Consider the following 24,639-nt stretch of genomic DNA (forward strand, 5'->3'; position numbering starts at 1 on the left):
CAGAGCCCGGGGGCACACAGCAGGTGGACACAGACCCCCGGTCCGAGGGCAGGCGCGCTCCTGGAGGCCCGGTGGCCGGTGGGGACGCGTCCGTGAGAGGAGCAGGCGGCAGGACGGGGACGCCCTCTGTCCGCTCTCATCACTTCTCCCGCTCCTTCCTGCGGCTGCGCTGGCTGGTCAGCACGTCTAGCTTCTGGTCCAGCCGTCGCTGCAGCTGCGCCCTCCTGGTGGGATCCAGGGTGCGCCCCCTGCCGCCGCTGCCCGGTCCCCGGGCGCCCTCCCGGCTGAGCTTCTGGCGGGCCTGGGCACGCGCCCTCTCTCCACAGCCGTGCACCTGGGTGGGGATGGTGGTCGGTGTGAAAGGCCCTGGAGGGTCGGTCGGTGGTGGGCAGGGGGTGTCCCCTAATGGCTGATGTGGGAGGCTGGCACACGTGCTGACGCCCCCCGTCTGCCTCTGCCTCTGCAGGGACCATCCCCCGGCCCCTGGCCAGTCCCCAGCCGGAGGGGAAGTCGGCCCCCACCTGACCTCTGCCCTGTGCCCGGCAGGTGCCCCCACGTGCCCCCTGCAGGTCCCCGGGAGGGGCGTCACCTCGGGCAGGTGGTGGCTGAGGCAGAAGCGGCGGCCACAGTGGTGGCACAGCTGGCCCAGGGTCACCACGCTGGCCACGCAGGGGCCGAGGGCACACGTGCTGTCGGCCTTCACGGCGGCCTCGACCAGGGCGTCGAAGTCCTCCTGCTCCGCAGCGGGGCGTCCTGAGGGAGAGCGGGCAGCGGTCAGCAACCCCCCCCCCCGCCCGCCACCGACCCTCCGGGGCCCCGTCACACTGACCCCAGCCCCCGGGGCCAGGGCGGGAGAGCAGCTGCCCCACTAGGCGCGAGGCCCTGGGTCAGACTCTGGGGACTGGCAGGTCACTGCGACATGTCACAGACGCAGGGACCCCGGACCCCACTGACTAGAACAGGGCTCGAGGCCAGGGCACCGGCACGGCGGGGAGGGTCTGCCCTCCCGGGAGCTCCTGGCGCCACCTCTCATGTCGCAGGGGCAGGAGTGATCACACTAGATCTCTGTCTCTCTCTCGCTCATTAGTCATGAGGTAAATAAATAAAAACAGCATTTTAAAGGTTCACGCTCATGCGGGGACCGTCACGAATGACACAGTGCTGTGTCGCTGCCCTTCTTGTTTCCCCTCCCTGTTTCTTTCCCAGAGCCCTACTCAGCTCTGGTTTATGGTGGGGCAGGGGACTGAACCTGGGACTTTGGAGCCTCAGACAGGAGGGTCTCTTTGCAGAACCATGATGCTCTCTAACTCCCCTCCCCCAGACGGAACTCAGGGCCCTACCTGGGCCGCTGGCTCTCTCTGTGTGAAACCGAAACACCCCAACCGCCCGGGAGTGGGGAAGTCCCGTGTGCAGGGGAGGGCCCCCAAAGTCCCAAGTGGTGTGTGGGGAGGGTGCAGCCAGGAAGGAGTTCTCACTCTGCAAAGGGGGCCTGGGGGTGGCCGGTGCGGTGTGAGGGGCCCTGCTCACCTCCCGCCTCCTTTTTCTTGCTCTTCGGGGCTGGTCTGCGATGCTCCGGCCCCCCAGGATCCAGCCTGGCCCGGCCTCCCGCCCTCTGCTGCCGTTCCAGGTGCAAGGCCTTCAGGTCCGGGGGAGCCTGGCCTCTGGGCTGGGGGTGCGGTGTGTGGGGGGAGCTGGGGGCCTGAGGCGAGGGGGCCGGGTGCTGTGCGGGGGCGGGGCTGGGGGCCGGGGGCAGAGGGGCCGGGGGCTGTGCGTGGGGGGGGCCGGGGGCCGAGGGCTGTGTGGAGGCGGGCTCGGGGGGGGCCCCTCTTGCTGACAGTGAGGAAGCGGTCCCGGCCCTCCCCCGAGCTCTCGTGCCGCAGCCCCAGCTCCTCGGCGAGCTGGTGCACCCGCAGGCGTTCGTGGGCGCTGAGGGAGGCCGGGAAGTCCAGCCGCGTCCGCCCATCCGCCAGGAACTCGACCAGCAGCTCCCGGAAGCGGTCAGCTCTCTGGGGGCCGCCCTCGGTGGGGGCAAGGCTGGGCCTGGTCCGGCTCTCCAGGCCTCGGGGCCTCCCGCCCGCCGCCTTCTGCTCTGGCCTGGCCACTTCCCGCCGCTGTCTGGGGGGCTTCCTGGCAGAGGTGGCAGTGCCCTGGGATTTGGCAGCGGCGGGGCCGGGGCCCTGGAAGCCCTCGTGAGAGTAGTTCTCAGGAACGAGGTCGTCCAGGTACTCGAAGGCCGTGCGCACCTGGCCGTGGGCGGTGATGTGCTCCACCAGGGTCCGCAGGAAGGGGTGGCTGCCCACCGTACGAGAGTCACAGACCAAAGCCACGTGGCGCCGGGCACGGGTCACCGCCACGTTGATCCGTCGGTCCTCTGCCAGGAAGCCCACCTCACCTGCAGGTGGGAGAGGCTCAGCTGGGAGAACAAGGCCTGGGTTCTGACTCCAGCACCCATGGGAGACCATGCACAGCACCCAGGGAGCCCATGGAGGGTGGGCAGGGCTGTGGGGTCTCTCCTCTCTCAGCACCCTGCACAGGACCCAGGGAGCCCATGGAGGGTGGGCAGGGCTGTGGGGTCTCTCCTCTCTCAGCACCAGGCACAGCACCCAGGGAGCCCATGGAGGGTGGGCAGGGCTGTGGGGTCTCTCCTCTCTCAGCACCAGAAACAGCACCCAGGGAGCCCATGGAGGGTGGGCAGGGCTGTGGGGTCTTTCCTCTCTCAGCACCAGGGACAGCACCCAGGGAGCCCATGGAGGGTGGGCAGGGCTGTGGGGTCTCTCCTCTCTCAGCACCCTGCACAGCACCCAGGGAGCCCATGGAGGGTGGGCAGGGCTGTGGGGTGTCTCCTCTCTCAGCACCAGGCACAGCACCCAGGGAGCCCATGGAGGGTGGGCAGGGCTGTGGGGTCTCTCCTCTCTCAGCACCCTGCACAGCACCCAGGACGCCCATGGAGGGTGGGCAGGGCTGTGGGGTGTCTCCTCTCTCAGCACCAGGCACAGCACCCAGGGAGCCCATGGAGGGTGGGCAGAGCTGTGGGGTCTCTCCTCTCTCAGCACCAGGCACAGCACCCAGGGAGCCCATGGAGGGTGGGCAGGGCTGTGGGGTCTCTCCTCTCTCAGCACCCTGCACAGCACCCAGGGAGCCCATGGAGGGTGGGCAGGGTTGTGGGGTCTCTCCTCTCTCAGCACCCGGCACAGCACCCAGGGAGCCCATGGAGGGTGGGCAGGGCTGTGGGGTGTCTCCTCTCTCAGCACCCTGCACAGCACCCAGGGAGCCCATGGAGGGTGGGCAGGGCTGTGGGGGTCTCTCCACTCTCAGCACCATGCACAGCACCCAGGGAGCCCATGGAGGGTGGGCAGGGCTGTGGGGTCTCTCCTCTCTCAGCACCCTGCACAGCACCCAGGGACCCCCATGGAGGGTGGGCAGGGCTGTGGGGTGTCTCCTCTCTCAGCACCAGGCACAGCACCCAGGGAGCCCCATGGAGGGTGGGCAGGGCTGTGGGGTCTCTCCTCTTTCAGCACCCTGCACAGCACCCAGGACGCCCATGGAGGGTGGGCAGGGCTGTGGGGTCTCTCCTCTCTCAGCACCAGGCACAGCACCCAGGGAGCCCATGGAGGGTGGGCAGGGCTGTGGGGTGTCTCCTCTCTCAGCATCATGCACAGCACCCAAGGAGCCCCATGGAGGGTGGGCAGGGCTGTGGGGTCTCTCCTCTCTCAGCACCAGGCACAGCACCCAGGAGCCCATGGAGGGTGGGCAGGGCTGTGGGGTCTCTCCTCTCTCAGCACCCTGCACAGCACCCAGGGAGCCCATGGAGGGTGGGCAGGGCTGTGGGTGTCTCCTCTCTCAGCACCCTGCACAGCACCCAGGAGCCCATGGAGGGTGGGCAGGGCTGTGGGGTCTCTCCTCTCTCAGCACCATGCACAACACCCAGGGAGCCCATGGAGGGTGGGCAGGGCTGTGGGGTCTCTCCTCTCTCAGCACCATGCACAGCACCCAGGAGCCCATGGAGGGTGGGCGGGGCTGTGGGGTCTCTCCTCTCTCAGCACCATGCACAGCACCCAGGGAGCCCCACGGAGGGTGGGCAGGGCTGTGGGGTCTCTCCTCTCTCAGCACCAGGCACAGCACCCAGGGAGCCCATGGAGGGTGGGCAGGGCTGTGGGGTCTCTCCTCTCTCAGCACCCTGCACAGTACCCAGGGAGCCCATGGAGGGTGGGCAGGGCTGTGGGGTCTCTCCTCTCTCAGCACCCTGCACAGCACCCAGTAGTCCGTGGAGGGTGGGCAGGGCTGCCACTAGACTGCACAATGCAGCCCCACCTCAGTTCACTCCAGAGACATGATCAGACTGGACACTAGGCAAGTGGGTGTGTACTGTCGTCAACTGGGCCTGCAGGGCAGCTGGGGCAGGGGTCTCTGCGTCTTCCCAGCCCCCCAGCTTCACCTTTCCTGTTGGACCTGACGAGAGACAGGAGCACGGCCTCCTTCTCGCGGCCCTGGAAGCCGTCCACAGACCTGATCTCCAGCTCCGGGTGCTGGGGCTCCAGGCTCTGCCTCAGCAGGTCCACCTATGGGGGGTGGGGGAGGCTTGTCACAGGCAGCCGAGTGCCGGCCCCCCACGACAGCCAAGACATTCCCAGTGGCGATGCCACCAAGGTGGACACCCGGCCCCCGCAGAAGCACCTCTCAATGAGCCAGCCCCACCCCCAAGGCTTCCGGTCCCCTCAGCCTGTGACGTGTCCACCCCCCTCGTGCCAGGCTGCCCACAGGACTCCGCCCGTCCTCAAGCTTGGGAGGCAAGTATGTTTCCCCACCCCCTGACCCAGGGATGCTCAGGAGAGAGGGAGAGAGACAGAGAGAGAGAGGGAATGAAAGTGAAGGGGTGCGGCAGTGGCTCCGGGGGCGCGGGGACCCCGCCTCCAGCACAGTGCGCCCTCCGAGCTCCAGCCGGGCGGGGCGGGGGGCATGGCGGCCGGCTAGGGACACCTGCCCAGGGACAGCCCGCGAGGCCTCGTTACACCCTGTGCCACCGGGAGAGCCAGCCGGGAAACGTGGCCGGGAAGCGGCTGGGCAGGGAGGAGACAGACGGACAGATGGACAGGAGGGGCAGGAGACGCACCTGCAGGTTGTAGGGGGAGATGACGGCGATGTCGGCCGCCCGGACGCCCGCGTCCACCAGCGCCTGGACGTGCAGACTGACCAGTCGCACCTCGCCTGTGGGGAGGCGGGGAGACGGCTCAGCGGGTGGAGCACAGGCCTCTGGCGGCTGAGGTCCGTTCCCAGACTTAGAGGAAACAGCAGCAGTTAAAAGGTAACAGCAAGGGGGTCGGGTGGTGGCGCAGCGGGTTAAGCGCTCGTGGTGCGAAGTGCAAGGACCGGAGTCAGGATCCCGGTTCGAGCCCCCGGCTCCCCACCTGCAGGGGAGTCGCTTCACAGGCGGCGAAGCAGGTCTGCAGGTGTCTGTCTTTCTCTCCCCCTCTCTGTCTTCCCCTCCTCTCTCCATTGCTCTCTGTCCTATCCAACAATGATGACATCAATAACAACAACAATAACTACAACAATAAAAAACAAGGGCAACGAAAGGATAAATAATATCAAAGAAAAAAGGTAACAGAAGGCAGGGTGAGCCCCGGCCCCCGTGAGCCTGCAGAGGCACCCTGGGTCCCGCCCGAGACTGCTCCCCCCGCCCCGCCTACCGGGGTTGCCCCGGGACAGCTCGCTGGCCTCCTCCAGCTCGCATAGCCCACAGCCCGCCGTGTCCACCAGCAGCAGCGCCAGGCCCGTCTCCTCCGTGTCCTCCACGCCCGGGAGGTCTCTGAAGGCAGGGGCAGAGACAGACAGACAGAGCTCACACCCTGTCCCCCGGGAACTGGGGAACCACGGCGGGATCCAGAGGACAGCAGACCAAACCCCAGTCCCACCTCCCCTGCTGGAAAGACAGCTGCAGGGCTCACTCCACCTGGAGAACATGGGTGGGGGGCAGGGGGCAGGGGGCACAGGGTGAGGAACAGGGGACTCGGGACACAGGGTGAGTGAGGAACACAGGACTCAGGGGAAATAGGGCAGGAGACACGGTGGACTCAGGGGACACAGGGATGAGGGGACACAGGGCTCAGGGGACACAGGGGTGAAGGGACATGGGGCTCAGGGGACACGGGACTCAGGGGACACAGGGGTGAGTGGACACGGGGCTCAGGGGACACAGGGGTGAGTGGACACGGGGCTCAGGGGACACAGGGGTGAGTGGACACGGGACTCAGGGGACACAGGGGTGAGTGGACACGGGGCTCAGGGGACACAGGGGTGAGGGGACACGGGGCTCAGGGGACACAGGGGTGAGGGGACACAGGGTGAGGAGCCCAGCGGGTGGTGGCAGCAGGGCAGGGCAAGGCCGGGCCGGCTGTTACTCACCGCAGCAGGCGCCCGGCCACCGAGGGGTGGGCGAGGAGCCGGCCGCCGTAGAGCGCGCGGGAGGCCCAGAGCATGATGTCGCGGTGCATGCGGTATTGCACTGTCAGCAGGCGCACCGACTCCGGGACGGCGTCCGCCAGCCGCTCCATGAGGCTCAGCGCCAGCCCGCCCTGCGCGGCCCTGCGGGAGAGGGAGGCGGCGACACCCCCAACTGGGGACCCTCCTGACCTGGGGTCCCCTGATCCTGGGGCCTGCGTGACCCTCCCGTGACAATGGGGACCTGGGACACGCCTCCCCCCACGCTGCCATCAGACAGGAAGTGGAGGGAGGTGGTGGGGGCGTCCAGATCAGGGCGGCCCACGGTGAAGGCGGGACCCAGTGTAGGGGGCTGTGCTCAGCACCAGGGAGAAGAGGAAGAGGGGACGGGGTGGGAGAGCGCGGGGGGGGGGGGGGGAGGGGGGGGGACAGACCCCACCTGAGGACTGGGGGCGGGCCTGGAAGTGCAGCTGGGGGCTCCTGCGTGGGAGGTGGGAGAGGACGGGGAGCAGGGGCCTCACCTGAGGGGGACAAGGTGCGGCTGGGGGCTCACCCGAGGGAGCCGGTGGCTTTGTTTACCTGAGGGAGACAAGGTGGGGCTGGGCCTCACCTGAGGGAGACGGTGGTCGGCGGCAGCTGCCTGTGGTCTCCGGCCAGCACGCACTTGCGGGCACGGAGCAGGGGGACCCAGCAGCTAGCCTCCAGGGCCTGGGCGCACTCGTCAATGACCACCATGTCGAAGTGGCCGTCGGGCAGTAGCTTCAGGGGCCCATCAGGGGACGCTCCTGGGGAGGGGGGGCGTGAGACCTCCACACCCTATCCAGCCGCCCCGACATGGGAAGGGACCCAGGACGCTCCCGGTACTGGCTGACCCTGGGTTCGAGTGCCCATGTCGGGGTGTGAAGCGGGGTGCCCCGACACCCCAGCATTTCATTCAGCAAGTGCTTGGTGCCTGGGGCTGGGCCCCTGATCCATAAAGGTAGTCCTGTTTCTTTTTTAAAAAGTTAATTTTAGGGAGTCAGGCGGTAGTGCAGCGGGTTAAGCGCAGGTGGCGCAAAGCGCAAGGACCGGCATAAGGATCCCAGTTCGAGCCCCCGGCCTCCCACCTGCAGGAGAGTCGCTTCCCAGGCGGTGAAGCAGGTCTGCAGGTGTCTGTCTTTCTCCCCCCCTCTGTCTTCCCCTCCTCTCTCCATTTCTCTCTGTCCTATCCAACAACGACAACATCAATAACAATAACTACAACAACAATAAAAAAAACAAGGGCAACAAAAGGGAAAATAAATAAATATAAATTTTTTTTTTTTAAAGTAAGTTTTATGGGGCCAGGTGGTGGCGCACCTGGTTGAGCGCACAGGCTACAATGTGGAAGGACTCAGGTTCGAGTCCCCGGTCCCCACCTGCAGGGGAGTCGCTTCACAGGCGGTGAAGCAGGTCTGCAGGTGTCTGTCTCTCTGTCTCTCTCCCGTTCTATCACCTCTCAATTTCTGGCTGTCTCTATCCAACAAGTAAATAAAGATAATAAAAATAAATAAAAGTAAAATATATTAATTTTAGTGATATATATATATATATATATATATATATATGGAGATGGGGATGGAGGGAGGGAGAGATAGATGGGGAGATATAAAGAGATACAGAGAGAGAGACAGAGAGACTCACTAGAGCCCTGGCTGCTGGCGGTGCTCGGGATAGAACCTGGGGCCTCAGAGCCTCAGGCAGGAGAGACTTTTGTTGAACCATCCTGCTGTCTTCCAGCCCGGACCATCCTGTCCCTAGAAGCTTTAATTTTTTTTTGAATTCCTTTTTTAAAATTTATTTTTATTTATTTATTCCCTTTTGTTGCCCTTGCTGTTTTATTGTTGTAGTTATTATTGTTGTCATTGTTGTTGGATAGGACAGAGAGAAATGGAGAGAGGAGGGGAAGACAGAGAGGGGGAGAGAAAGACAGACACCTGCAGACCTGCTTTACCGCCTGGGAAGTGACTCCCCTGCAGGTGGGGAGCCAGGGATCCCTATGCAGGTCCTTGTGCTTAGCGCCACCTGTGCTTAACCCGCTGCGCTACAGCCCGACTCCCCCTTTTTTAAAATTTATTATAGGATAGAGACAGAGAGAAACTGAGAGGGGAGAGGGGATAGAGAAGAGAGAGAGAGACAGAGAGACACCTGCAGCCCTGCTTCACCACTCATGAAGCTTTCTCCTTTTAGGTGAGGACCAGGGGCTTGAACCCTGGTCCTTGTGCACTGTAATATGTGCGCTCACCCAGGAGTGCCACCACCCAGCCCCTATAAGCTTTCTCTGTTAAAGATTTACTTACCGGGGGCAGGGTGGTGGTGCACCTGGTTAAGCACACATACTACCAAGAACAAGGACCCAGGATCGAGCCCCCACTCCCCACCTGCAGAGGGACAGCTTCCCGGGTGGTAAAGCGCCTCTGCTTGTCTTTCTCTCTCTCTTCCTCTCTATCTCCACCTCTCCTCTCCATTTCTGTCTCCACCCAACATAAGCAAGTAAGTCCGAAAAGTCAGCCTGGGGTGGTGAAGCCACAGCGGGCCAAAGTAAAACAGAAAAAGAAAGAGAGAAAGAAAGAGAGAAAGAGAGAAAGAAAGAAAGAAAGAAAGAAATTAAGAAAGGAAGGAAGGAAGGAAGGAAGGAAGGAAGGAAGGGCCGGGCGGTGACGCACCTGGTTAAGCACTCACATCACAGGGCACAAGGACCTGAGTTCAAGCCCCCGGTCCCCACCTGCAGGGAGGAAGCTTCACGAGCGGTGAAGCAGGGCTGCAGGGGTCCCTGACACTCTCTCCCTCCATCTCCATTTCACCTTGTATCTACCCAATAATAAGTAAATGAATAAATATTTTTTTAAAGAAAGAAAGAGAGAGGGAAAGAGAGGGAACGAAAGAAAGAAAGGGGGAGGGAGGGAGGGAGGGAGGGAGGGAGGAGGAAAAGGAAGGAAAAGAAAGGAAAAGAAAGGAACCCTAGAGCAGCAAGAAGCGGAAGACCCCACCCACGGGGACGGGGCGGGCCCATGCGCGTGAACGCGACCAGAGGCCACGGTCCCCTGAGAAGAGCCACCCAAGGGACCCTGGGCGTGTGAGCGCTGGAGCCCTGGCCGGCCACGTCTCCGAGAGGGCTCCAGCCCGAGACTGGGCGACAGGGACGACGGGAGGGGGTGGCGGCGCAAGCACTCACCTGTGTTGGTGGCCAGGATGATGTCGGCCGCAGCCAGGCTCTGCAGCGTGGCCGCCTCCTCACGCTCCCGCAGCTCCCGCCTCAGCTCCCGCAGCTCTGCCCGGAAGTCTGTCCTCTCACCGCTGGCCTGGGACTTCCTGCTCTGCACCGGAGGGGAAGGGGGGGCGTCAGGACACGGTGGGCGCTGCCTCCCACCCAGCAGTGTCTCCCTGTGGCCCGGCCCGGCCGTCACCAACAGACACCGAAGCGGCGACATTTCTCACTCCCGTGGTACCAGCCCTCACACAAGGGTCACTGGCTCTACTTCTTTGCTTTTTAGTAGGACACAGAAGTTGAGAGGGGAGGGGGAGACAAAGAGAGGGAGAGAGAGAGAGACACCTGCAGCCCTGCTTCCCTGCTCCTGAAGCTTCCCCCTGTAGGTGGGGAGTGGGGGCTCGAACCCAGGGCCCTGTGAATGGTAACATGTGCACTCAACCAGCTGTGCCAGTACCCAGCCCCTTCTTTGTTCTTTTTATTTCAGACAGAGAGAGGGAGAGAGAGGGAGAGAGGGAGAGAGAGAGGGAGAGGAGAGAGGGGGACACCACGGCAGCTCTTCACCCTCTGGGGGGTTCCTCCTGCAACGTCCTTGATTGCTCCCATGTGGTGCTAGAGCTCGGACCCAGGGCCTTGAGCGTGCAAAGGTTTATCTCCTGGTGCTGAGAAATGCTTTCTCTAAGGCTCTCACCAGCTGGCTGAGCCACAGTCAAGACTCTGGGCTGGAGCCCTGATGCCAGATGAGAGAACCCTGGCACCTGGGGAGGCTCTGTGGTGTCTGCCTTCCTGTCTCTCTCTCTTTCTCTCTCTCTCTCTGAAAAAGCACTGGGAGCAGTGAAACAATGCTTGTGTGAGATCTGATACGAAGGAAGGAAGGAAGGAAGGAAGGAAGGAAGGAAGGGAGGGAGGGAGGGAGCCGGCCAGGTAGTGGTGCGCCTGGTTGAGCGCATGTTACAATGTAAATGGTCAAGCAGGGCTGCAGGTGTCTCTCTGCCTCTCTCCCTCTCTATCACCCCCTTTCCTCCCAATTTCTGGCTGTCTCTATCCAGTAAATGAAATAAATACAATAAAAATAATTTAAAAGAAAGGAAGAAAGAGAAAAAGGAAGGAAGGAAGAAAGAAAGAAAGCTCTCTCACTTCTGTCCTGTGAATTGGCAGAGGACTGACGGGGCCTGTCAGCCGCTGAGCCCTGGGCTCTAGCCAGAGCGCGTCCCTGGGCTGTGTGGGTTTGAGCCCCAGCACCGAGTGGGAGGTGAGAAGGCATGGGAAGGGGATCCAGTGCTGGGATGTCTCTCCCGGTCTTTGGTTTGCAGGATGAAAAGGTGGACGGGAAGCAGCCGCACCCAGTAGAGTGCACACTTCACCATGTGAAAGGACCCAGGTTCAAGCCCCCAGTCCCCCCCTTACAGAGATGGGGGAAGCTTTAAGAAAGGAGGGAGAGACAGAGAGGAAGAGAGACAGAGACACCTGCAGCTCTGCTTCACCGCTCAGGAAGCTTCCCCTGCAGGTGGGCGTTGGCATCCTTCATGCTGGTCTGGTCCCTTCCCCCGACCTCTGAGAGAAGTTTGGCCCCTGCTAGTTTCGCGCCCGCTTTCTCCCCGCCCCCTATGCCAAGGACGCCGAGTCCCAGCAGCAGCGGTGCAGAGAGAATGATGGGGAAGCACATGGTGTGGTGATTTGCCCGTTCGTGAATAAAGATTAAACTGCAGCTTCTCAGCCCAGCCGCGTGTCCCGAGTCTCTACCGCCGCGACGCTAGCCCGGCCTGCTGGAGCCTCCGAAACTTTAACAACAGGTGGGGACCAGGGGCTCAAACCCGGGGCCTTCTGCTTAGTACTATGTGCGCTCAGAACTAACTTAGCACTAACAGATGCACCACCGCCTGGGCCCTGGCCTCTCTTCTCTTTTCTACCTCCCTTCTTCTAAGCTTCTCGGTCTAGATCTAAAAAAAAGTGGACGGGCACAGTAAAACCCCACCTGCTAGTGGCCCCGGTATGAGGAATTCAGAGCAGACTCCCAACACCTAAACTCAACGCGTGACTCTCAAAGGCCAGAGATGGGCGAGCAGAGCCAGACAGCAGACAGACGGCCCACGTGGCCGGAGGTACCTACAAAGAGCCGGTCGATGTCCTTCCTGATGTCAGCCAGGATGCCGGCAGCGTCCCCGCGGGCCAGGGCGGCGTCCAGGCTGAGCTGCTGGGCCGTGGCGAGCAGGCGGGCAGGGTGCCCCAGACGCAGGAGCCTCAGCCCAGCGCCTGCCAGCCGCTCTGCCAGGTTGTCCACGGCCACGTTGGAGGGTGCGCAGCACAGAACCTGGAGGCAGAGACTTGGCACCAACTCAGGGCTCACAGAGGCTCACCCGGCAGAGCCCCGGGACCCACCCACACCAGGGGTATCTCCTCTCTATCTGTCTTTCTTAAAAAGTTTTTTTTTAAATATTTACTTTCCCTTTTGTTGCTCTTGTTGTTTTTCATTGTTGTTGTAGTTATTATTGTTGTTATTGAAGTCATCGTTGTTGGATAGGACAGAGAGAAATGGAGAGGAGAGGAAGACAGAGAGGGGGAGAGAAAGACAGACACCTGCAGACCTGCTTCACCGCCTGTGAAGCGACTCCCCTGCAGGTGGGGAGCCGGGGGCTCGAACCGGGATCCTTAGGCCGGTCCTTGCGCTTTGCACCACCTTCTTTGTTTTTTTTGTTTTAAGAGTCTCAGTTACTTATTTATCGGGTAGACGAGAGAGATACTCGCAGCCCCGTTTCATCACTCGTGAAGCTTCCCCTATGCAGCTGGGGATGGAGGCTCAAACCCAGGTCCCTGTGCATTGCTAACAGGCGCGCTCAACCAGGTGCGGTGCCCTGCCTGCACCCTGTCTCTGTCTGTCTCTCTCTGAGACTAACAACCACTTTGCCAAGAGTGACAGGACCCGAGTGTGGCCGAGTGGGGTCCCCAACCCGGGGGGGGGGGTGCGGGAAGGCCAGTCCTAGGTCACAGTTCTTGGAAGGGCAGGGAACCAGCCCTATGCTCACGCATCTGACCTGTCGGCTAAAGGTGGTGACACACCTGTCCCCTGGAAGAGTGGCAGGGCCCCTGGAGGCTAGAGCTTCTCTCACTGGGAGAGCCCAGCAAGGTCACTGACCCAGCCCCTGCAGCCCCGGGCCTCTCAGGCGCCCAGCACCCAGAGCCCAGGATGCCCGCCCGTCACATGTGGGTGCTGGGGACTCAGGATGGTCCAGGCCAGCCCTGCTCCAGCCCCGGGGTGACCCGCCCCCCCCAAGCTGAGCTGAGTGGTTCTGGGGGACTCGGTGCCTGCCCACCTTCAAGCCCTGCTTCACGGCCTGACGAATGACCTCCACCACCGTGGTGGTCTTGCCGGTGCCCGGGGGGCCGTGGATGATGGCCAGCTCCTTCTGGGCCAGTGCGAAGGATACGGCTTCCTGCTGGGAGGCGTCCAGGCCGGTGTTGAAGAAGGTCAGCGGGCCTGGGGGCATAAGGGCCACTGCGTCACCTGCTGCCAGGTGGGCCCCAGGCCACCGACACAAAAGCCACCTGCTGGGTGTCAGAAAACACCCCCTCCCGCCCGGCCAGGAAGCAGCTCAGCCAGCAGAGCAAACGCACGCCCGACGTGGGCGCAGACCCCATGTGCAGCCCCAGCCAGACCCGGGAGCACCGGGCACGGCGGACGCCTCACAGCACTGGGTGCAGCTGTGGCGTCTCCCTCCCTGTTTCTTGGCCTCTGTCAGGGGACACTGAGGCCTCTGAGAGCCCCCGTCACTCTGAACATTCGGTGCTGTGGCCTCTCGCCCTCTCTGCCACTGCCTAAGAATGTCGCTGCTGGTAAGAACCATCCAAGTGTTCAGGCTGCAAAATTAGCCACAGCAGCTGCTCAGGTGTGCGGTGTCCACCGGGCTCTGAGCCAGACACGTCCTCATGGCCACAGGCGCTGGAGAGACCAGCATGGATGCCGTGAGATGGCACAGAGAAACTCACACACACACCAGACACACACACACCAGACAGACAGACAGACAGACAGACACACACACACACACACACACACACACACACACACACACACGGCCTTCACCTCATGTGCTGATTCTTGCCAAAACAGCCCAGGCCACTTAATTCTCTCTCCCTCTCTCTCTCCCTCTCCCTCTCCCTCTCCCTCTCCTCTCCCTCTCTATCTCCAGGGTTATCGCTGGGGCTCAGTGCCTGCACTACGAACCCACTGCTTCTGGAGGCCATTCCCCCCCCCCATTTTGTTGCCCTTGTTGTTGTTATTGTTGGCATTGATGTTGTTGGGATAGGACAGAGAGAAATGCAGAGAAGAGGGGAAGACAGAGGGGGGGAGAGAAAGACAGACACCTGCAGACCTGCTTCACCGCCTGTGAAGCGACCCCCCTGCAGGTGGGGAGCCAGGGGCTCGAACCGGGATCCTTACGCCGGTCCTTGCGCTTTGCGCCACGTGCGCTTAACCCGCTGTGCTACCGCCTGACCCCCACTTTACTCTCTTTCCCTGCTGGATTTTCGCACGGAAGAGAACCCGCAAGTCCTTACCGCCTTCGGTGGCAGGACTGGGGGCTGAATCCTGGAACAGCACCTCGATGAGGGGGCAGGCTGGGCCGGAGTGGTACTTGTTGAGGGAGCTCAGGGCCCTGGGGATGGAGAGAGCTGGGATTAGGCGCTCAGGCTCACGCTCAGGCACACAATCGGGCCAGCACCTTCTGGGGGGGTGACCTCAGCCCCCCAACCCTGCCCCGCCAGGGCTGCCTGAGCTGAACCCCTGCAGGGGAGGGGGGGTGCTCCCGGATCAGAGCATCTTCCCGGGGACCCTTGGCTGAGGGACGTGGGGGGCAGGAAGGGGACACACACACACAGGGCCCTCACTTCCTGAGCCGCCGGAAGGTGACGTCATTGGCCAGCTTCAGCAGCCTGTAGGAGCCCTCCGGCAGGCTCAGCTGGGCGTCCTGGGACTCGTCCAAGGCCACGGTAACGGACGTCGGGGAGATGCGGGTCAGGATGCCCGAGGCCAGCTGGCTGTCCCCGCTGGAGTCATACAGGCCCACGATGTCACCTGCGGGGAGGGACGAGGGTGCGGTCACACGGAACACGTTTCCCTGACATGTGGAGCGCGTGTCTGAAAATTACCAGTCACGGGCCCTAGGAACAATCTAAAATAAACTTTGCAACAGCTTCTCTCCACCCTGCAATCCCTACACTCATCTGCTCTATTCCTAACACACACTCACACTCACACTCACACATATATTCCGTCCATTTTTATTCACTTCTATGGCCCTGCTCTCACTCCCTTTCTTTCTATTGAACATTTTGTCCTGTGGGGCCGGGTGGCAGCGCACCTGGTTGAGCGCACACGTTACAGTGTGCAAGGACCCGGGTTCCAGCCCCTGCTCCCGACCGGCAGGGGAAAAGTTTTATAAGTGGTGAAGCAGGGCTGCAGGTGTCTCTGTCTCTCCTTCTATCTCCCCCTTCCCTCTGGATTTCTCTGTCTCTATCCAATAAATAAAGATAATTAAAAAAAAATTTTTTTAAAAAGGGGAATAAAAAAAGATATAGGGAGTTGAGCGGTAGCGCAGCGGGTTAACCGCACATGGCACCAAGGACCGGCATGAGGATCCCGGTTCGAGCCCCCGGCTCCCCACCTGCAGGGGAGTCGCTTCCCAGGCGGTGAAGCAGGTCTGCAGGTGTCTGTCTTTCTCTCCCCCTCTCTGTCTTCCCCTCCTCTCTCCATGTCTCTCTGTCCTATCCAACAACGACGATATCGACAACAACAATAAAACAAGGGCAACAAACAGGAAGAAATAAATAAATATTAAAAAAAACTTTAAAAAAAGAAACAAGATGAAATAAAACACCGTTTTGTCTGCTTTCTTTCTATGCCGCCGGCCCTCAGCCACCAAGCTGCAGGCGCCACTATGCCATCCCGACCAGCGTGGGCCGACGACGTCGCCACCCCTGGGTGCCCCCCACCCGGCTCCCGGGGCTGGGGCTCCACTGACCGGAGGTGAAGCTGTTGCTGGGGAGCGTGGGGGTGGCCACACCTCGCCTGGGCTCCAGGGTGACCAGCCGCCGCCCGTACAGCCCGGTCCTCTGGCCGGACACCTGCAGCTTCAGCAGGCAGACCCCGCGGCTCTGAAGCTCCTTCAGCGACACGCCCTCCTGCCAGGACCTGCGAGACGGGAGACAGCTCGGCCTCTGTGCCCACAGCCCCGGAGGACGCAGGTTCAGTCCCCCCGCACTGCCGGCTGTCAGAGCCGAGCAGCCCCCAGGTCTCACTCGCTCTCTGTCTCCCTGAAAAATAAGTAAACCTGGAGGCCGGGCGGCGGTGCACCCACTGAGCGCACACATCACTGTGCTCGGGGACCCAGGTTCGAGCCCCGCTCCCCACCTGTAAGGGGGAAGCAGGTCTGCGGGTATTTTTGTGTCCTGGGTCCACGCCCTGGACCGTGACAGACCGGGCGCTAAAGTCCGCTGTCTCCACCTCTCGGGACATCAGCGGCTGGAGGCAGCAGGCTCTGTGGCAGCCGTGAGTCCCCGAGGCTACGGCTTCACGAGGAGGCGGGGCCGGGAGGAGTCGGGGATGGAGGGACCGACTGTGTGGAAACTGGGGTGCGAGCTCCAGCCCAACGGCTGCATGGAGAGACTCCCATGCCTGAGGCCCCTACGTCCCAGGTTCAGTCCCCCGCACCACCACAAGCCAGAGCTGGGGAGACAGGCGTCTCCTGCCCACAGAGCCATCTCACCTAAGATGGATGTCTCTCTGTCTCTGCCCACGGGCCCATCTCACCTGGAGGCAGGTGTCTCTCTGTCTCTGCCCAGCTGAGTCCCCACCTGGAGGCAGGTGTCTCTGTCTCCGCCCAGCTGAGTCCCCACCTGGAGGCAGGTGTCTCAGTCTCTGCCCAGCTGAGTCCCCACCTGGAGGCAGGTGTCTCAGTCTCTGCCCAGCTGAGTCCCCACCTGGAGGCAGGTGTCTCTCTGTCTCTGCCCAGCTGAGTCCCCACCTGGAGGCAGGTGTCTCAGTCTCTGCCCAGCTGAGTCCCCACCTGGAGGCAGGTGTCTCTCTGTCTCCGCCCAGCTGAGTCCCCACCTGGAGGCAGGTGTCTCTCTGTCTCTGCCCAGCTGAGTCCCCACCTGGAGGCAGGTGTCTCTCTGTCTCTCTGCCCAGCTGAGTCCCCACCTGGAGGCAGGTGTCTCTCTGTCTCTGCCCAGCTGAGTCCCCACCTGGAGGCAGGTGTCTCTCTGTCTCTGCCCAGCTGAGTCCCCACCTGGAGGCAGGTGTCTCTCTGTCTCCGCCCAGCTGAGTCCCCACCTGGAGGCAGGTGTCTCTCTGTCTCTGCCCACCTGAGTCCCCACCTGGAGGCAGGTGTCTCAGTCTCTGCCCACCTGAGTCCCCACCTGTCTTTCCCAAATAACTTCACGACCCTCCGCAGCTGCCGCAGCCCCCGGGCCCCTGTGCACCGCCGGGCAGAAGGCCCAGTGCGCGTGGGTCGGGCCCGGCGCGGGGTGCGAGGAGGCGGCCGCACCTGCGCTCCTCCAGCTCCGCGTCCCTCTCGAGCTGCAGCAGGGCCAGCTGTCGCCTCACGAAGCGCTCCACGGCCGCCGACCCCATGGCGTCCACCCGCCGGCCGCCAGGCGGAACCTCCGAGGCCCGGTCTCCGCGCGGGGCCTTTTCCCGACGGACCCGGAGCGCCGCTGCGTCGGACTGCGTCGCTTCGACGCCACTTCCGCTTCCGGTCCCGGGAAAGATGGCGGCGCCCGCGGCGGCTCGCGCCCTGCCGGTCACCCTGGGGCGGCTCGTGTCCGCGTGCCGCCGCCACGTCGTGAGGCCGCCGGGGTCCGGGGCGGGTGAGAGCGGGGGCGCGGGGCCGGGGTCCGGGGCGGGGGCGCGGCCAGCAGCCTCCCGCCGTGCGGCACGTTGTCTGCAGCCGGGGCCGCGTCCCGGGCACCCGCCGTGGGGCAGCTGGGGCCGGGGCTCGGGGGGGCTCTCGCTGAGCTGCTGTCCGGGCGGAAACCCCCAAAGACGGAGAGGAGGGCGGGGGAGACAGCACAGAACGACTCTCCCGCCGGGGGTCCCGGGTTCGGTCCCCAGCACCGCCATCGGCCCGCGCCGAGCAGGGCGGCAGTTCGGGGGGGCGGTCGGGTGTCCCCGGGGGGAGGCAGTCGGGCGCCCTGCCGGCCGCTGCGGGGCCTGGAGCTCTGGGGGAGGCTCCGCACGACACAGTCACAGACACAGTCAGAGCCCAGCTCTCACCGTGATGGCGGCCTGGGGCTGCGGGCCCACAGGCCGGGGCCTCGGGCAGTCGCGCAGCTTGGCAGCTCATACCCGTCTGACCGCGCCCGAGGCCCGGGGCGGCTGTGTCTCCGCACCCCTGGGTGCAGTGGAGCTGGGAGTCTGTCCCGTGGCGGCCCGCTTTTTTTTTTTTTTTTTTCTAGTCTTTATTTATTTGTTGGATAAAGACAGTCAGAAATTGAGAGGGAGAGAAACAGAAACCTGCAGCCCTGCTGCACCTCCTGCAGGTGGGAACAGGGGCTCGAACCTGGGTCCTTGTGAGCCGTAACACATGCGCTCAACCAGGTGCGCCACTCTTTAAAAAAGATTCCAGGAGAGAGGGTAGATAGCATAATTGTTATGCAAACAGACCCTCTTTTTTGGTTTTTTTTTTTTTTTTTTTTTCCCCCTCCAGGGTGATTGCTGGGCTCGGTGCCTGCACCATGAATCCACCGCTCCTGGAGGCCATTTTTCCCCCTTTTGTTGCCCTGTTGTAGCTTCATTGTGGTTATTATTATTGCCCTTGTTGACGTTGCTTTGTTGTTGGATAGGACAGAGAGAAATGGAGAGAGGAGGGGAAGACAGAGAGAGAGGGGAGAGAAAGACAGACACCCGCAGACCTGCTTCACCGCCCGTGAAGCGACTCCCCTGCAGGTAGGGAGCCGGGGGCTCGAACCGGGATCCTTACGCCGGTCCCTGCGCTTAGCGCCACCTGCGCTTAACCCGCTGCACCACCGCCCGACCCCCCAGACCCTCATTTTTGAGGCCCCGAAGTCTCAGGTTGAATCCCCCACACCACCATAAGCCAGAGCTGAACGAGCTGAACGGTGCTCTGGTTATTAAAAAAAAAAAAAAAAAAGATTCCACTGGAGCTGGGAACACCACTTCCAGGCCTGCTCCCTGGGTGCTGGTGCAGGGGGAGCCTCCTTCCTCGCCATGGCCCTCATGAAAGGGAGCTCACGCCAGGACACCCCTGCGCCCAGAGAGAGGAGCTACCGTCTCCTATCTTCAGCTTAACTGGGGGGGGGGGGGTGGTGGTGGCTAGCCCAGTAGCACACACAGCTCATCGTATAGGAAGCCTTGGGTTCGAGCCCTGGCACCACATGGGAACACCACAGACAAACCTCTCTTCCTCCCCATCCGTCTCTCTTGATCTGAAATAAATAAAAAGAATGAAAAGTTGACCTGGGGTCAACACTTAGAGCCACAAAAACAGTAACTAGACCTGGGGGTGCCGTCCCCTCAGATGTCCCATGGCCTCGGGCACAGAGACCAGCTGGCTCCACGTGGGGAGGGACGGGGTGAGAACTCCGGGAAGCGGGGTCGGGCCTCGGCGTGGGTGTGGGACGAGGTGACGGGCCTGCTCCTGGACTCTGCGGAGACTCGAGGCGGCTGGACAGACGCCCAGGGATGACGGGGCGGCCGAGGTTTTCCCGGGCGTGGTTGGTGGCCCCGTCCCTGACCACTGTGCCTCCTCTCCCCCAGCCTCCCTGCTGCTCGCCCCCAGGAGTTTCAGCACGCCGAGCCCTTCCTCCCCGCCACGGTAATGCCAGCACATGCGCCTCAGTGCCTCTCCCTTCCAGCCAGGGGGGTCTTTCCAGAGTCAGAGCTCCGGGTGTTCGGGGTCTCGAGAATGTTTGTTTTGTCTCTGGGCGCTAGGGCCTGAGGGGTATGGGCACGGACAGGGCTCTGGGTGGTGGCCGGGCAGAGCCACATGGGGCCAGGGGAAGCTTCACAGATGGGAAGCAGTGAGATGATAGCGCTCTCCCCCTCTCTCTCTCCCTCTCCCCCTCTCTCCCCCTCTCTCTCCCCCTCTCTCCTCACAAGAGTGAGGCCAGGTGTTCGCCCACCCCGTTACGCGCACATAATACTAAGCAGAGGGACCCCCAATGACCTGCGCTCGAGCCCCCACTCCCCACCTGCAGCAGGAATGTTTCACAAGCAGTGCAGCAGGTGTCTGTCTTTCTCCTCCTCTGTTTGCTCCTCCCTTCTCAATTCTCTCTGTCCTATCAAGTAAAATAAACTAAGAAGCAATGAGAAGTCTGCCCCGTAGTGAGGAAACTCCCAGCAGGCCTGTGCCGGCCGCCTGGTGCCTGGCTCATGGTGAGCCTGGGGATGGAACCTGAGACCTCGGAGCCTCAGGCAGGAAGGTCTTGTAGCCAGACCACCGCACTGTCTCCCCTGCCCACGACTCGAGGATTTTGTTTGTCCCCTGCTGCCTTCCCACCCAGCTGACCGGCAGCTGTGTCCTGGCTTCACAGACTCGTGGCCCGGACCTCCCTGAGTCAGCCCCCGTGGCCTGAAGTCGTCCTGCCGGACCCCGCCGAGGAGAGCAGGCACCACGCAGGTGAGGGGCCGGCGCTACCACCCCAGCTTCCCCAGCCGGCAAAATGTCTCCAGGCAGAAGAGCCGTGCCTTCTTCGGGGGAAGCCGACAGTGTCACGTAGCGGGACGGCCCACAGCAGGCCGGCACCGGACCCCCGCTGCCAGGAGCTCTTGGCCCCCAAAGCCAGACACCCACACGGGCCTGTGACAGTTTCTCAGTTAAAACGAGCATTTCACGGCCAAGGCTCACTCACCCTACTGATTACACGGCTTTTAGTTGATTGTTTTTGCCACTGGGATTGTCGCCGGCACTACAAACACTACTTTTCTCCCCTGCTTTTCCTCCCTTTCTGTGCCTCTCTGATAGGACAGAGAGAAACGGGGCAGGACAGGGGAGATAGAGAGCGAGAGAGGGGTCAGGCGGTGGGGCGGGGGAGATAGGGTGGGAGAGAGGGGGAGATAGAGAGGGGTCGGGCGGGGGAGATAGGGTGGGAGAGGGGTCGGGTGGTGGCGCGCCAGATCATGCGCACATAGTATGAAGCGTAAGGATCCCTGTTTGAGCCCCCGGCTCCCCACCTGCACGGGGGTCTCTTCACCAGCTGTGAAGAGGTGTGCAGGTGTCTGTCTCCCAGCCCCTCCCCTCTTAGTTTCTCTCTGTCTTATCCCAACAATCTAAACAATGGCCACAGAAGCAGTGGACACAGTGTAGGTGCTGATCCCCAGCGATAACCCTGGAGCACAAAAAAGAGAGAGAGAAAGAGACACTTAACATCTTCACTGCTTGTGACACTTCCCCTGCAGGTGGGGGGCGGCTCCCGGGGGCTTCTCCATGGTGACCCTGAGTGGGACCCCCAGTGGGACCTCCCTCCCTCGGTGACCACACAGGTGCGGCAGCAGTGCAGACGTGGGGGGCTGTGCACACAGGATGGGAGGGAGCCTGGGGGGGTGGTCTGGGGCGCCCATCCTCACTACTCTGCGGCGTGGGGGGGCTCCCGTGCTGGGTGTCCCCGTCTCCCAGGACAGCTGGGGGGAGGCAGAAGGGGGCGGCGGCAGGGGTGAAGTCACGGGGACGCCCTGCCCGCAGACGTGGTGGCGCACGTGAACGGGCTGATCGCGGCCAGCGCGCACGGCAGGCTCTTCGCGGTGGTGCACTTCGCCAGCCACCAGTGGAAGGTCACGGACGGGGACCTGATCCTCATCAGCAACCAGCTGGACGTGGCGTGCGGGGAACGGCTGCGGCTGGAGAAGGTGGGCTGCGGGGCTCGGCCGGGCTCGGCGCTGCCAGCGCCTCTGCTCCCCCTCTCGATCTCCTCCCCAGAATCAGTAACGGCAGCAGCGGGGCTGTGCGGACACCGAGCCCCAGCGCCGACCCTGCCAGCCAAGAGAAAAAAAGTTTGGTCCTGGGGGCAGGAGAGGCTGCGTGGGTGAGGCGACTCACCGAGCCCTGAGTGCTGAGTGACAGTGACGAAGCAGTGCCCTGTTTCCTCTGGTCTTTCTGCCTCTCTCCCTCCCTCTCCCTCTCCCTCCCTCTCTCCCCCTCTCCCTCCCTCTCCCTCCCTGTCCCTCCCTCTCCCTGTCTCTCTCTCTCCCTCTCGCTCCCTCCCCCTCCCTCCTCCTCTCTCTCCCTCCCTCTCTCCCCCTCTCCCTCCCTGTCTCTCCCTCCCTCTCCCTCTGTCTCCCTCTCTCTCCCTCCCTCTCCCTCTCTCCCTCCCTCTCCCCTCTCTCTCCTTCTCTCTCTCCTTCTCTCTCTCCCTCTTGCTCCCTCTCTCTCCCTCCCTCATGCTCCCTCTCTCCTTCTCTCTCCCTCTCTCCCTCTTTCTCCCTCCTTCTCCCTCTCTCTCCCAGCCTTCAGAAAAATGTTCCGCCTGCCAGGAGCAGTGGCGTCATGCAGAGCCCCATTGCCATCCTGACAGTTAGAAGGGGAGCGTTTGTTTGTTTTTGCCTCCAGGGTCATCACTAGGGCTTGGTGCCAGCACTGTGGATCCACCGTTTCCAGTGGCCATGTTTTGTTGTTGTTGTTGTTTGTTTTGTTTTGGGTTTTTTGGGGTTTTTTTTGTTTGTTTGTTTCCAAGGTTATTGCTGGGGCTCAGTGCCTGCACTGGAATCCACCACTCCTGGAGGATTATTTTCCCCCTTTTGTTGCCCCAGTTGTTAATTGTTATTATTCTGTTATTGTTGTCATTGTTGGATAAGACGGAGAGAAATGGAGAGAGGAGGGGAAGACAGAGAGGGGGAGAGAAAGACAGACACCCGCAGACCTGCTTCACCGCCTGTGAAGCGACTCCCCTGCAGGTGGGGAGCCGGGGGCTCGAACCGGGATCCTGACGCCGGTCCCTGCGCTTTGCGACACCTGCGCTTAACCCGCTGCGCTACTGCCTGGCCCCCAATGTTTTTAATTTCTATTTTATTGGGGAGGAGGAGACAGATGCCTGTAGACCTGCTTCGCTGCTCAGGCAGTGTCTGTGGGGGTGGGGTGGGTTAACACTGCGTTTTTTTTTTGTTTTTTTTTTTTAAGATTTTACTTATTTATGAGAGGCATAGGAAGAGAGAGAAAGAACCAGACATCACTCTGGCACGTGTGCTGCCAGGGATCGATCTCGGGACCTCATGCTTGAGAGTCCAAAGCTTAATCACTGCGCCACCTCCCGGACCACAAGGAGGTGTGTTATCAGTTGCAGATAAACCCAGAATGAGGTGACTTTTCCAGCTCATGGCGGGGGGCTGGGGGGTGGCTGTGTGTTGGCTAGCTGCACACACACACACACACACACACACACACGGGAGGATGCTGCGTGGGCACTGGGGAGCCGGCTCACAGGCGTCTCCGGGGCTGTGACTGAGCGCCCGTCTCGTCCCCAGGTCCTGCTGGTCGGGGCTGACGACTTCACGCTGCTCGGGAAGCCGCTGCTCGGGTGAGGCCCCTCACTGCCGCGTCCTGAGAGCTTGCGGCCGAACCCGGGCCGCCAGGACGGGATGCCAGGCGGGGTCGGGGGAGGCCCTCACTGTGTGCTGGCTGCCTGCCACAAGGCGCGCAGGGAAAAGCGAGAAAAGCAGAGCAAACACAACGCGTAGGGACTGGGGTTCGAGCCCCCGGCCTCCACACAGGAGCACCGTGCACAGGGGAAGCTTCAGAAGCAGCAGAGTGGTCTGTGGTCTCTCTTTGTCTGTCTGTCTGTCTCTCATCTGTCTCTTTTATTATTATTTATGTATTTTCCCTTTTGTTGCCCTTGTTTTATTGTTATTGATGCCGTCGTTGTTGGCTAGGACAGAGACATGGAGAGAGGAGGGGAAGACAGAGAGGGGGAGAGAAAGACAGACACCTGCAGACCTGCTTCACCGCCTGGGAAGCGACTCCCCTGCAGGTGGGGAGCCGGGGGCTCGAACCGGGATCCTTGCGCTGGTCCCTGCGCTGGGCGCCACGTGCGCCACCCCGCGCGCTCGGCCGGGCTCCCTCACCGGTCTCTGAACACGTCCACACGGGGCCTCGGCGGTGACCCGGTAAGAAACCCAGAAACGGCCAGGCGGGGGCGTCACCGGGGGCCCCCCGTTTCTAGGAAGGACCTGGTGCGCGTGGAAGCCACGGTCATTGAAAAGACGGAGTCGTGGCCGAAAGTCCACATGAGGTTTAAGAGAAGGAAGAACTTCCGGAAGAAGAAGAGTGAGCGGGGCTGCGGGGGCGGCGGGGCGGCGGGGCGGGCGGGGGCTCGGCAGGAATGAGACCGGGCTGCTGCCTGGTGGGCGGCCCATGGGGAGGGCTGCAAGCTCCGGGATGCCATCGTGGGAAGCGGGAGGGACCTGGGGCGGGGGCAGCCCCCAGTGAGCAGGACGGTGTGTGGGGTGCGCCGTGACCCCGTTCTCTCTCCCCAGTAATCGTGAACCCCCAGACCATCCTTCGGATAAACAGCATCGAGCTCGCCCCCCGTCTGTGCTGAGGGGTGCACGCTGACGTAAATAAAGCCGCCTTTTCCAGGAAGCCCACCTGTCTGCTTTGGAAGGTTCCAGCCCAAGTCCCTAGACAGAAGCCTGGCTGGGTCATCACCCAGAAGGAGGGGTGGGGACGGCCGTGGGCTGGGGCCCCTGTGGGGTGACGGGCACAGGGTCCCTGCTCTCGGGGTTCAGCTTCCCGGAGTGTCTGCTTGTCTGTCTCGCCGAGCCAGGTCAGTCAGGAGGGTCCCTTGTCCCCTGTGATCCGGGTGGTGGGTGGGGTCTGGGCCAAGCATGTGGCTGGGGGAGGAGGGCCGGGGGTCCTCTCCACACCAGAATTCAAGCTCTTCCTCCCCGGGGACGGGGGTCCCTCCCTCCTGCCACTCCCTCCCTGTCCAGGGGCCTCGGTCTGCAGGGGTGGAGCGGCCTGCAGGGGGCG

At 62.4% G+C, this 24,639-nt stretch overlaps 2 protein-coding genes across 2 annotated transcripts; one reads left to right on the forward strand and one right to left on the reverse strand.

Annotated features, from left to right (window-relative positions):
- IGHMBP2 (immunoglobulin mu DNA binding protein 2) lies at positions 1-17,358 on the reverse strand. The gene is given in 16 exon segments (XM_016186287.2): positions 1-334; positions 590-753; positions 1,528-1,780; positions 1,782-2,392; positions 4,436-4,559; positions 5,111-5,205; positions 5,688-5,806; positions 6,403-6,582; positions 7,049-7,223; positions 9,632-9,773; positions 11,775-11,975; positions 12,976-13,139; positions 14,219-14,316; positions 14,549-14,735; positions 15,682-15,851; positions 17,206-17,358. Coding segments are annotated over 16 exon segments (2,964 nt in total). The 5' UTR covers positions 17,292-17,358; the 3' UTR covers positions 1-139.
- An 18-nt stretch (positions 17,359-17,376) lies between these two features.
- Positions 17,377-24,249, forward strand: MRPL21 (mitochondrial ribosomal protein L21). Its single transcript, XM_007518686.3, has 7 exons — positions 17,377-17,527; positions 19,437-19,494; positions 20,213-20,298; positions 21,361-21,524; positions 23,136-23,188; positions 23,831-23,934; positions 24,144-24,249. Exons 1-7 carry the CDS (start codon positions 17,428-17,430, stop codon positions 24,206-24,208), a joined length of 630 nt encoding a protein of 209 aa, XP_007518748.1. The 5' UTR covers positions 17,377-17,427; the 3' UTR covers positions 24,209-24,249.
- Positions 24,250-24,639: the final 390 nt, after the last annotated feature.

The sequence above is a fragment of the Erinaceus europaeus genome, chromosome 17 (assembly GCF_950295315.1).
Source record: "Erinaceus europaeus chromosome 17, mEriEur2.1, whole genome shotgun sequence".
Lineage (NCBI taxonomy): Eukaryota > Metazoa > Chordata > Mammalia > Eulipotyphla > Erinaceidae > Erinaceus > Erinaceus europaeus.

Bases quoted from the DNA above. Each gene is read 5' to 3' on its own strand.
- MRPL21 (XM_007518686.3), top strand. From the start codon at position 17,428: ATGGCGGCGCCCGCGGCGGCTCGCGCCCTGCCGGTCACCCTGGGGCGG. The intron at 21,525-23,135 runs GTGGGCTGCGGG...TCTCGTCCCCAG, and splicing joins AACGGCTGCGGCTGGAGAAG to GTCCTGCTGGTCGGGGCTGA. The intron at 23,189-23,830 runs GTGAGGCCCCTC...CCCCGTTTCTAG, and splicing joins CTCGGGAAGCCGCTGCTCGG to GAAGGACCTGGTGCGCGTGG.